Consider the following 13,510-nt stretch of genomic DNA (forward strand, 5'->3'; position numbering starts at 1 on the left):
GCTTGATGTTCTGTCCCTGTGAGTGGGTGCTCTCCCTGGGGCGAAGGAGGTGGCGGGAGGACAGTGAGGAGGGAACAGGTGGGACCTCCTGTTTCCAGGACGGTGAAAGCCGGGCGCGGGGTGAGGCCGGGAGCTGCCGGGTGTGATGGGGAGCGGGTGCACCCGCCCTCTCCTCCCAGCCGGCTGTGCCGCTGCTGGGCTCAACGTGAGCTAAAGATGGGTTATTTTAACAAAGATCAGCCTTTCAAAACCTGGTGTACAACAGCAGGCGGATCTTTTTCAGCCTCAGGTGAATACCAGGTGCTTTGAAAAGGTCCTTTTTTTTAATTCGTCCTCCAAGAGAGTGAATTAAGGAATTAGCTTGTATTTTATTTTTATCCTTTGAGCTAAAATAAACCAAACTATTATAAGATGAAAGCTTCTCTCCGCTTGTTTGCCACTTCACAGAAACGAGTGAATTTCTCACTAAGAGAGAAAGAGTTTCTCAGCTCAGCATTTTGCTTTTTAACTGCGGCAAGGATGCATATTTGCGTTGGGCCTGTAGTTTCACACCGTAATACAAACCAGGACTGAAACCAGCGTAAGGCTAGGATTTTTAGAGAGGTTTAACTTTTCCCATCCAAAGCAGTGAATTTTCATGTGCCTATCACTTTACCAAAGTAAAAATGTCTTCATTAAGCTAGTGTGAATTTGGGGCCAACATTTTGGTTTGGGTTTGTCTGGTTCGTGTAGCTGTCATTGCCAAATACATTTTAAACACAAGTGAAATGGATAGAAATGTCTAGGCATAAACATATGCAGAATTTTATTAGAACTAAGAGTTGAAGAAAGGTTGCAGACTGATGTGTTTCTACAGATCTAACTGAAATTGAGCAGTGTTAAAACCTGAGTCTCCCTGTTTGATTTTGAAGTACAGTCAGAATTTTAAACTGAGCCAGCTGACACTGTGGAAACAAACAAATGAAGAAATAGCACCGAATTAAACAATTTTTGGGCTGCTCCGCACTCAGCAACACAAGCATATGACTTTGGCTGCAGTACAAATTTCAGCGTAGATTAGATTTGAGTCTTTTAGCTTTCATTTAAATAAAAACATGCTTTAAAAACTGCTCTAATTTGTGCTTTGCATTTAATTTTTGGTTTTGGACTTCCCATTGAGATGTTTTTTCAAGCCATTGCCACAGTCTTTGTGTAGAACTTGATTCTTGTAGCCAGATCAACTGAGCCTTTGCATTGCTTTTGCTATTTTTTTTATTTTTTTTTTTTTTCCCTAATTCTGCTGACTGGATAAGACTGGAAAGCAGAAGGTTGTTGGTTCCTCCGTGCTTTTGTATAAATAGTCCTTGTTGTAGCGGAACATTTAACCAGTGGTAATGATTAGCATTGCTCCTCTTGACTTTTATAAAATGTTACAAAGTTATATTTTAAAGTATGAGAATGACTTTCTCTGAAGTTTTGATGGCTCAGTCTGCCACCTTGTGGTAATTTGAGTATATGTATTGTAAAAACAGCCACCAAAAAAAGTATCGGGCTGCTGCTGTCACCTGCATGCTTTTATATAGCCTGTGGATTAGTTAGAGGTAGCTCTCAGGGACACTGTGCACTAGCAGAAATGTTTGGGTAAGTCACAGTGGGGTTGAATTTAGCTGCTGCTTTAAGGTTTTGCTCAACTTAGCTGGCATAAATCACATAGGCAGGCTATGTCCTTCTTGAAAGACAAAGGCCTTTTCCTGAGAATTTTAAAACTTCAGCTTTTTGGCAAGTGTGTAGAATATCAAATTTAAAGGTTTTCATAGCTTACATGCCTAAATTTATGTACGTGTGTTATTTTTGGGAAATGGCTTTTATTAAACCATCCTTTCAACCATTTGGAATCTGTTTAGGATTTTACAACACTGAGCAAAATATTTACTCTTGCATTCCATTAATTCACTTTTAATGAAGAAGTTGAAACAGCTATTTATATTCTATAATGAGTATGTTTGCTAAGTAAAGCATCGTTTTTCCTCAGATAAATGGAAAAGTGAGGTGATCTAATGACAATAACTTGAGATTCTGAATTTTGTAGTTTAAGGATTGTTTTCGAGATTGCTTTCCTCTTTAATGCTGCAGACTGACTGGAAGTGTGCAGTGCCTACTGGCAATATATGAAAATATATTGCGCTCTTTTAACTCTACAGTAGTTTTCTGTACCTTGCACTATTATGGAGAATTTAATAGAAAGGAATGATGCTGGTTGTTACTTAAATTTCAACGCCAAGCTTTTGGTGCTAGGGGGAGCTGTTTCCTGCTAGACACCCTCTGGAAAGGTACAGCTTAAAGTACGGGCTGCAGCACACTTTTTGGAAACAGTTGTCTGATTTAATGCCAGTGCACATCAGCTGCAGTGTTATAATGATTATTTGCTTTGATAGGACCCCACTGCCTGGAGCACCGGTGTGTTTTCTTGCTGCTTTTTTTTTGCAAGTCAAAAGAAACACCTTCATTCTCTCTGAGATGAGATGTCTTCAGCTTTATCTTCCCTGTGTTGCTGCAGCTAGCAGCCATGATGGAAGCACAAATAAAGATTTTTTTTTTTTTTTTAGTTGTTTTTTTTTCCTTCCCACTCCCCTTTTTTAGATCTCCAGGTGCAGATTTGAGAGGCAAGGAGCTCTACTATCTGCAGTTCCTGGTGTGGGGAAGTATGGGATCTTGTATTTACAAATATTTTGCAAGTATGCTTATATTTTGAAGATTTTTTTTTTAAAGTGTTCCCTAAACTTTCCTTGCCTGTTGCTTGTGAAACTGGTCAGAATGACTCCCTTCAGAGAATAAACACATACCCCCTGGTTTGAGTCACTTCAGCTGCATTTCTCTGTGAGCATAACCTGTCTTCTTTACTGCTCTGTACATCTGCAGGTTTGGTCACCAGGTTTGGGTCATCCAACAGTTTTGGAAACCAAATGTCCATGGATCCCTTTTACCATGCACTTCTAGGTCTGTGGATTCTAGTAAGCCAGAACCCTTAATGGTTCCTTATTCACCTGTGAATCCTTCACTGCACGTAAAATCTGTGCCAGTCGAGAGAAGCCTCGGTGCAAGCTGGTGGCAGAGGGCTGTCCTCCTTCTGTTCTGTGTCTGCTTGTTGTTAGGCAGGCTTGCTGAAAACGAATTACAATATCACCTTCTGGCCACGTTCTATTCCATGTAATCCACTGCTATGAGCATCAGCGGTCCACTCCCAACTTCCCACGGTGGCCGGTGCTTATGCCACAGTCTGGCACATCTGGATCAGCAGCAGCGGTGCCACTGGGACAGTCGGGCTTGCCTCTTACCCCGCTGCCGGCTCCTGGGAGCCTCTGCTCAACCCCAGCCTGTCTGACAAGTGAGCAGGTCACTGACTCTGGCAGACATGTCATTTTACGCACTTTTATTAGTATATTAAAGGGATAAAAAAAAGAGGTAAAAAGGCAAGCAACTACTGTATTTTCTCTTCAAAGCCTATGTGTAAGGTCCCTCCATCCCAAGCCATGCATAATTACTTTTGTCCTTGATGTGTCCCCTGCTCCTCACAGGAGGACCAAAGCCTCTAGAGGGCAAGGGAACAGACGGAGCAGAATAGAAGTGAAATCTCAGCGTTTGGACTTGTGCATTTCTTCTGCTTTTTCAAACTGAATATATGCTTTTTTTCAGTGTGAGAAAAAGACATTCTTTTCAATACTGAATGAAAGACATGTATTTATTCTTAACCATGGAGTGTGACTGCTGATGTCCTTTCTGATCTGTATCATAGTTTAAACAAGTACAGTAACATTTCTACACTTAATGTATTTAACTAGATTTTAGTTTTATTTTTCTTACTTAAGTTCTCTGTGTGACTTCATTCCTAACATCTTTGCCCAAATACCATATCTAGCATTCTTTCATTGTGTTGAAAACTGAAGTATTTCTGTACTTCATGGTTAATTTTAAATACACAAATATTTCCCAGTGACCAAATCTTTCATAAATTTATAGCTTTTATATATTCCATTACTTGAAAACATCTCGTTACAGTAAGTTATGAGAGTGGTATTTGCGTTAGTTTACTCTCAACTTTGTCAGCCTCAGCTAGGGGTTGTGAGACACTGCTCTGGTTTTCAATGAATTATGAATTATGGTTTTCAATTATTATATGTTGTCTCTTAACTAGCACATTTAAAAAAATGGATGATGAAACAGCCTCAAATCCATAAGCCAAAGTTAAATCAACCTAGAAGTTGTGGGCTGCACTGAAGTTTTCTCTTATGTGCTGTCATGATTTCAAGTATAACATTAGCAAAGCCTCTAGACTGACATTAGTGTTTCCCTGGTTTCATCTTAGGAAGTTTTAGCCTTGGGTGTTGTTTTCATATCTTTATTAATGTTGGTTTATGATCTGGATATTGGAGGTCCACAATGGTTGAATGTAACTCTTTGCCATGTAACTAGGATTGTATTTATGATTTTTTTTTTAAATCACCTAGTGCAAATAATTTTCTGCTTGTGACTACCTTTTTCTTGTTTAAGCTTTTTGTTTACCTTCCATTTGAAAAGGATACAATTTTATAAATATTTATATACAATGGGGTATTTTGTTACACTGTTTTATACTGTTTTCTTTTCCCCTGGACATGAAAAGACTCATTTCTATGAGCTTCCTTTATGAAATAGATGAAGGGTTTGGGGTGCGTTGGCTCAGGGAAGCAGGACAGTGGTAGTTGCAAAGTAGCTGACTGGAATTCTTGACTAGGCTTGTTTCCTGGACGTGAGTAAAGACAGCAAAAGCAGAAGAGTTTCTCTGTTTGTATTTTCTGATGTGGACATACCGTCATTCTTCCCCATGTCAGGTTCCAATGGCAAGGTATTACTATAACATGTCTTTAACCTTTTGTAAATGTGTTATTTCAAATACCCCTGCTGACCCTATTAGGAGAGCTCTGGATGCTTTGCAAAAACAGTATTTTAACAGCTTGTACCAAATTGAGAATTCTAACAACGTTTTCTTTATGTTTTTAGGATTTGGAGATTGTGTATTCCTATTTACATGGAATGGAAGCCTTGTCTAATCTGAGAGAGCATCAGCTAAGGTATGATACTTTATCATTAAAGACACATATATGTTAATGCACTAACAAAGCAAAGGAATGGTAGGTTTGGTGACTACACACTACTCTTGTGTACCCTACCTCAAACTGAAAGCTGGCTGTTGCTGCATCTGTTTCTTCCCTTCATTATTGTCCTAACACTTTCTCCTTGTATGTGTGCATATGTGTATCCCTATTTGTTCCTTCTGATTTCTATTACGGATTTGTTTGTTTTCTTTTCAAACTTTTGGTCTTAGAAGTAAATGTTTTACATACAGAGTACGTTCCAGTCCTGAATGAAAATCCCTGTATCATTTATGTAATGTAATAATCATGAGGGAAGAGTCTGTTATTCAGCTTCTGTTTCAGTTTGTGCTTGCTTTCACATGGAAGTTTTAGACAAATTATGTACTACATATGCCAATGATATACTTAATAAAAAATTACTAATAAATGTCATCCATATATTTTTTAATTAAAATGCTTCATGAAGCAAATAAATTCAAGTAAAAACTTCCAGATGTATTTCCTACAAATCTAAAGACTTGTGTTTGACTTTTAAGTAATTGTTTTACTTGTCTTTACATAAACATCTTACAGCAGAGTTTTCTAAGGGTATTTGGACATTGGTGTGAGGCTAGCAGATACGGAAGGAGGCCAGCACATCTCCTGTGTGCTCTACAGGGAGAGAGGGTGAATTACTGTTGTTTTGCATCCTGAGGTTTGCAAACATTTGCCACATCTGAAGATGCTGAAGCAACTTTGTCTTGATTAATGCTGGTTTAAGTTCTAATTTCTGGCCTCTTGCTTCGTCATTCTGTCAGAGTCCACATTCCCAAGCCAATATTCTGTAATTTGGAGAAAATAAAAGGCAGGGTTTTCTTTCTCCCAAAGTGCTTCAGACACATTTTGCAATGTGAATGTTGACTTCAAAGGAGTCTCTGTAATTAGTTCTGTTTTGGAAGGAGGACACAATCACATCCAGTTAAAGTATTTTGTGTTATGCTATTATATGCAAGACTTTTAGCACATCAAGTTTTGCATAGCTGGAGTTGAACTGATATTAACTTATTTACAAAGATCAAAGTGTGCACATATGGTTGCGTGGTATGTTGATGTGTGCTTCTTGGCTTCCTGTGCAGAATGAGGTTCTTGCTGAGGAATGTGTGGAACTCGATCTCCCAGCACAGTGAATTCCTAGAAGAGAGCTTCTGTTTACAGTACCGTACATGGAAAAGGCTGGGCTCCCAGCAGATGTGGGACAGAAAGCTTTTATAGTATCCTTTCGGATACAGCATTTCTTGTGCCAGTGGGCTGCCACAAAAACCTCTGAGATGCATTAAAAAATAGTGTATTAAATATAGCCTCTAGTAGTGAATAACTTACCTTATGGCTTGTTGCTGATCTCATCTTGAATTTATTACATTTGTTTAGGAAGCAGACAAAGATTATGTTTGAGGAAAAATTAGACATCAGTATTGACCAGAACTAATTCAATTTTTCAAATATTTGAGGAAGCAATCTAGTTTGTACTACTTGGTCACTGTAATTTTTGACTGTTCCAGTTTAACTCAAGAAGTGAAACACTTGGCTACCTTCTGTAAGAGTCATTTTCTCCCCTATTACTGTCCTAATAACAGCACCAAAATGCTGTAAAAATCAGACAGTGCCAATGGTGAACTTGCGTGACTTTGTCAAGAATGTACTTCCTTCGCTCCCAATTCAGAGGGGAACAGAACTCGCTTGTTAAAGTGATTCTGTTTCCTATAACTCCTGCTCTTAGATGGCCCATTGCCCAGCATCATTTCAGACCAGCAGGGCACAGGCTATTCTTGACCAGTATTTTAATTTTAAAATTGGACTGCTAGCAATGACTTTTCTTCTGGTATCTTCTACCAGTAACCTCATGTCTGCTTTTCCCTTCCCTCTCAAAACAGAGGATCAGAGAGAGAAGATGAGGACACAGGAGACAGAAGCAGACAGTAGCTTTTTGGTGTCTGTAAAGGATTTTGGCAAGACCCAATTTTATGGTGGGGAGCAGTGTCTGAAAAAGAGAAGGTTCTGTGGGTCAGAAAGGTGGTGTGTGTTTTTTTTTTTTTTTTTTTCTGTGCCAGGAGGCAAAAAGATTTTTTCATTAGCTGAAATTGATATATGATACATAACGCTTAATTATATACAATGTAGACGCCTATAAGAAAAGTTCTCAAAGATGGTCCAAGGAGTAGATCTGAAATACTGGGGTGGGGAAAAGGCCACGGTAGTAAAAGTTTCTGGTGGGTTTTTTTTTTTTTTTGTGTGTGTGTTTGGGTTTTGTTTTTTTTTAAGCAAACAAAATTAAGATTTCAATTTCCTATTAGGAATTTATGAATAATCAGGATACCATCATAAGCTTGCTACTTCTGGGTAGAAAGCATTATTTCTTAGTAAGCTGAATTAATAAGTAAAATCCTGAAAGAGATGAGGCCTAAGATAACTTTTGTAGCAGTCTGTTGGCTATTGAAATGAATGATTTAGGAAATGATGGGAAACGTCAATAAGAAGCCTTTTAAATGTCACGTCAAACAGACCAACTCTTCCAGGCCTCAGATCAACATTTTTTAGGCTTTTTGCCTGAGCAGGAATTCTTGAGCTCTTTTGTCCGCTTAGGATATCATTGTGGGCAGCTGGTCATTGGTCCACTAAGGTTCTGATAACTGATCCTGCGAGGAATGAGAATTTCTTTCCCAAATTTAAATATAGTTCCTCATTTGAATGTTCACATGAGCCTCTTAGGCAAATCTCTGTCTCACTGTCTGTCAAATAGCCTTGGTGTTTGCAGTCTGCTTCAGAGCTGTAGAAAGTCCAAGGGAGGCTGTGGGGTTTGTTTCCTTCCCACCCCTCCAGTAATTTATGGGGTCCGTTTCCTTAAGACAAGAGACAGAAATGACATGATTATTTTCATTTTATTTTTTATTTTTTACACCAAATTAACATTGTGTTTCCTAATACGTGGTAAGTTCCATTATAGTTGCTCTCTGTTATGCCACATTTGTCAGGCAGACAGTGAATGCAAAAGTGCTTTAATCCTCCCCTCTAGACAGAGGATTTTCCTGCAGGAAATTCTCTCCACTTTGAGCCCTCTGGGATTTCAACATTAAAATCTCATGGCAATTTTTAAGTTACTGAATTTTAGCAAAATAAGAACCATTGATTTACCATGCAACATAATTTCTTTTTTTATCTATTGGACTTGACTTGAAAAAGGGAGCAGTTTTTATATCATGGTATCTCTGATTAGTGTTACATATCATAAATTTCCATCCATTTTTAAAATTCTGAATTGTTTCCTTATAAAGCAACTTACTTTTATCAGATCACTTTATAAAATGAGATCAGTATCATTTTACCCATTTTATAGAGTTTTTTTTTTTTATGGGAGCAATTACATCTAGTGTCCTAAATCAAATCTGATCTTGGGTGAACTAATAACTTTAATGCTTAGATTTAACAATTTATTCTCTTAAATTAAAAATCAGTTTAGCTTTAAATTGATGGTTAGTTTCTGCAAGTGCTGGAGGCAAACATGGAAATGGTGCCTAACTTTAGAAACAGAAATCTTTGTGGCACTGATAGGAATCATAATTAAAAATGACTTTTTTCCTTCTCTTTCAGACTGATGTGTGAAACCGTTAGATATGAAAGGCATGAAGCAAATGAAGTTCTGTACTAGTAAGTATTCCTGCTTCCTTTTGTATGGTGTTCAAAGAATTAATTCATTTTAAAGTGTGTTAAGGGCAGTGTTTAATGCCAACTCCCTCGCCCAGTGCACAGTCTGTAAACACAAATGAGCCACTTCGTTTTCATCGTCAAACAGTGGAGATGTTTGCTGGTGCCAGGGAGGGAGCTAGCACTGACTCTTGCTTGGTGATGTGAGTTGTATTAATTTTTGGAACCAGTGAGATTATATAGAATTAGGGGATGTGGGATGTCTTCTCGTTAGAATAAGTTGTCATTTAGTCTCACTTCAATTTTGTCAAAGTACTAGTGACCAGTTTTTCGTGCCAGAGGTGCCAAATCGACATATCTAACATGGCTTACAATTAGCAGGGATGTGATCTAATGTCATCTCGCGTTTACAGTAGAGATCTGAGGATTGCAATCGCTTCGTTTATGCAAGCAACTTATGAAACAAAAGGTTTATCAGGTTTTTCACTTGCTGCCCATAAACCAGACTCTAAATGCAGATTTTTCTGGGTTGTCTGGTATTATTTGAACATTTAAGCATACGAAGAATGCACCTGTGTGCCACCTTTTATGCACGTGTAATTTTTCCTATATTGAACATCAGGAGGAAGATGTGATTGAACAAACTTTAATGCTAAGCCTTGACCATTTGGCAAAGTTAAATTAGTGTCTAATGAAACCCAGTAATCAGATATGTATGGGAAATGCACAAGGTCAAAATCTATAGGTGGATAGATAATTTTAATTAGACCAATATAATCTTTATTCATTTTACAGACTAATTTGCTGGTGACCATTGTGCTGGTGATTTGTCCTTTTCTAGGCAGCTGGTTTGTGTCCATTATGTGTACTAGAGTTTTTGTTTAGACCCAATATCTTGGCTCATTCTAACTGTTGTTTTAAATTTGAATTATATGCTGAATGAATCAAGACTGCTAGTTATGCATATGCTTAAGGCAGGCAAAAATTACCAGGAAATACATACCTGAGAAAATGCAATTCACAAACAGAAAATTGTGAAATTTGGGTTAACTTGAAGTGCTTTTTGCTGTTCTTTTGCGCTGATTTCCTTTGTCATTCCTTTCATGTTAATTCATCTTCACTTTGGTTGTTTGCCTGTCATTCCTACTTACTCGCTTCTTGGCATTTTTTTTTTTTCTGTGATTTATTCAGTAGATTTAATGGGCAGTTTGGCAGTTTCTGGATATAGATGCTAATGCAAATTGTGCTTCCTCTAGCATTTCACATCTCTGATTTGATGTTTAATGGGCTAAACCTGAAAGTTAATGCTAAATATTTTTTTTTAATTTAAAAAAAATTAAAAATCAGTATTTTGAAGCCAGAAATATATGTTCTGTTTCTCTGAGTTGTAGTTTTACATTTTATTTTAATGAAAAATTTGAGATCTACTTGGTAAGAAAATCCCATGGAACCTGCAGTCTAATTTCAGTATTCTATTTTTAGAATAATAAACTTTGAGGAATCCTTTTTTGTTTCACAAATTCGGCGTCTGTATTGAAGATGTATTTTTCTAAAAAACAGAATTCCAATTTTACAATATATGTGTTTGGAAAAAATATTTGAGTACTACAGGAGAGAAGCGATGTGATAGCCAGGTTAGAATCAATCCACTTGGTTATGAGCTGTAGGAAATGAGCTTGGAGCATACAACCTGGTCACTTTTTATTGAACATGCTCTTACTTTGGTCATGAGGCCTAAGGTTTTAAAAAAGCATTAAATTTGAACTCTAAGTTGCAACTATTTTTTTTTTTTTTTTTCCCCTAGTGATGGTATGACTTGCATTGAAATCTGAAATTGGGTGCTAATCTTCTGTGTTCATTAGAAAAATCTATTAAAATAGCTGCAACTGTTGGAGCTGTTAATTGACCTCTGTGTGTGACCTCCCTGAGGCACAACTTAATGTCTCAATACGGATAAGCTAAATCTTTATCCCTAAATGCTAACATGAAAACTAATACAGTTGCTCTGTTTAATTGATCACATTTTTATTCATTGTGGCAATTTTATTCATAGCTGCATTGTCAGCTATACTTATAAAAAGGTAAATTTCTACTGCATGTATGCAATGCTGAATATAATTATTCACATTCAGTACAAACAGTAATTTTTTATCTTCCATTTTTTAAAAAAGCTTAATTTTTATAGTATCTCTATAGATTTTTTTTTTTTTATGACCAAAAAGATAAAATGGAACATGATGTTTAAAATTGGCTCATCTCATCTACATTTACTTTACTATCGGTGGGTGTACACAGTAGTGACAAATTCTCAAACCCTACGGCCATATCACTGTTTAAGTGGAAACTGGGTTATTAAAAGTGGCAGTTCAGCTCGAGTTATTCTTCGTTTGCCAGTCATCCTACTACTTTCATTTGATGGGAGGTTAGTGATAAAAGGTCTTAAAACCTGCAAGGCAAAATTTCAGAATTGAGGTTTACTTGACTCATATACCTGATTTTATTATTTTTTTTTTGCCTGCTACCTTTTTCAAATCTACTTAAAGAGCCCATTTAAATAATATTTAGTTTGGTCAGTTGATTTATATTTTATCAGTAGTTCAAAGAAAAAAAGTTATTTTTTCATATCTGCATAATTGTCATTCTTGACGTTTTTCCAACAGAAAGGTTCTAATTAGCATTCTCTTTGGAAACCATAGTTTTAGCAGATTTGTAGAGGGTGTGTATACCCCTTGACACTTGAACAAAATTTTTCAGATCAAAATTTAAATGTTTGCTGTGATGGCAGAGGAATCTTTGGCAACACGTTTTGCTTATGAGCAACTGAATATGTTTCTAATAAGCCCCCCCCCGCCCCCCCCTTTTTTTTTCCCCTCCTCATTAGTCGTTCAGGGACCATATGTGGTTTTCAGCCATGCTGTTTGATATTTCTGTGTGCGTGCATCAGTGGTGTTTAGCTTACTCTTTCTGTAGGGAAGTTTTGTATGTCTTTAAGGTTCCCTGATTTTTTTCCCTAAAGATATTGGAATTGCAGAAAATATTTTAAGTTTTGTTGACCTGCTGCCCAAAGTCACTCAATAATAGACCTTGTGTGTTCCTCAATTGCCGTGCTGTAATACAATGCATTTTTGTGATCATGTTCACTTTGGTTTTTGTGCTATCGGACCTGGAACTACCTGGCTGCCGCTTATGATCTTTTAAAAAAAATACAAAGAAAAACTCAACCCAGGTTATTGTAGAGGGTGTTTTAGTTTTTTAGAGAACCTTCCAACCAAAGCCTGGTAGAATATATGCCCCTACCTCCCACATGTCCCTCCTGAGGTTACAAGACGTATATTTTGGATTTAAACTCTTATCAGTAACAAATTTCTCACTCTGTAGCAATTTAGTAGTATGCTAGTGGTTTTGATTGTGTTGATTCTTAGAAAAGGACAAGTGTTTACAGAAGAGTAGTTATTTCTTGGGCATATTGAACTAAATTTTCAAGTGTTAATGTCTATGGTTGGAAAAAGCTCTTGTCTAATGTCAACATGTTTGTGTGCTTTTACGTCATTCAGTCGCACAGCCCTCTGTGCTGTAATAAAATTCAGTGTTTTCAGAGGACTATCGTGAAACAAAAGTAGAAGGCATACATAAAAACTGGAGATTGGAGAGAAAAAATGTTATGTGTAAAACTAAGTTATTACTATAGAGCATGCATGCCCACAGCTGAAATAAGAAAAAGCAATCTCTAAGTTTCTAAATTACTGACTATGATGGGCAGAGTGTGTAATAAATAGCTGTATTTGTACAATCGTGTTTTGTCTTGCCTTTTTTCTCATTCCCCACTTGTCATACAATCTGGATGAGAACTGTCCACTTGTGTTAAGACTCTAGCGCTTATATTGGGTGAGGGGGTTGAGAAGCAGAGGAGGCTACGAAGAAGATAAAGGTACATAATTTCAGCTGGTCTTTTTGGATATTTTCATGTTTAGAACCAAATTCTCAGGTCTGGTAGCTGTGTTATCATCATCCAGTCTTAGACAAGTTTTCTGAGTTACATCACTGGCAAATCAGAAGACCCAAAATACTTGTTTTGCGCTAGCTGTGCTTGGCCCAGCTGTCAAAGCCTCAAAGGAAATCGGAAAGGAAATAAAGGAGCACATTTTTTTTGATTGCTACTGAAATACTTACAAAATATTAGTGTCTTTCATGAGGTAGAGCAGAACGTCTGAAAAATGCTGGAGGGCACTGGCTTTGTGTAGCTTCAGGACAGGTTGAGTCAGAGGATTACCCAAAGGCACTGGGGGGACAGACCCGGGGGATCAACTTGGGGGGAACTTGCATAGCTTTTTCAGGAGGATGCTCTTGCCAAGGAGGAGACATGCTGTCATCTGTCCAGGTATCATGCATTACAAAAAAAAGTCAAGTAGGGATTTTGGATGTAGCTGTAAAGTGCCTGGGTGTGTCTTATCTAGACAGCTAAGCTGTAGTTTTATTTGCAGCTGTAGGTCTATGTAGTTATTATACGGTAGTTCCGCGCAAGAACAGGTGAGAAATAGATCTGTGAGTAGTTTTTAAGAGTGGGAATCTGAGGGTCAAACTTCAAGTCCTACAAGAAAAGTGACATTTAGCATATTCGTGGTTCTTTCACTGTAGTGTATTGCCCTGAAGATCCTCAGGAGGATAGAAGCAGCGTGTAGAAAAAAAACGGTGAAAAGTGATGCCAAAGTTGCCGTACGCTT

The 13,510-nt window shown here is 37.5% G+C and overlaps 1 protein-coding gene across 1 annotated transcript in view; it reads left to right on the plus strand.

The window, feature by feature from the left end:
• RAPGEF2 (Rap guanine nucleotide exchange factor 2) overlaps window positions 1-13,510 on the plus strand; it is a 189,994-nt gene that overhangs the window by 54,807 nt on the left and 121,677 nt on the right. Inside the window, exons 2-3 of the mRNA XM_074147893.1 lie at window positions 5,017-5,087; window positions 8,736-8,792. Of these exons, the coding sequence (XP_074003994.1) occupies window positions 5,017-5,087; window positions 8,736-8,792 (128 nt within the window). The remainder of the gene's footprint in view (window positions 1-5,016; window positions 5,088-8,735; window positions 8,793-13,510) is intronic.

The sequence above is a fragment of the Numenius arquata genome, chromosome 5, assembly GCF_964106895.1.
Source record: "Numenius arquata chromosome 5, bNumArq3.hap1.1, whole genome shotgun sequence".
Classification (NCBI taxonomy): Eukaryota; Metazoa; Chordata; class Aves; order Charadriiformes; family Scolopacidae; genus Numenius; species Numenius arquata.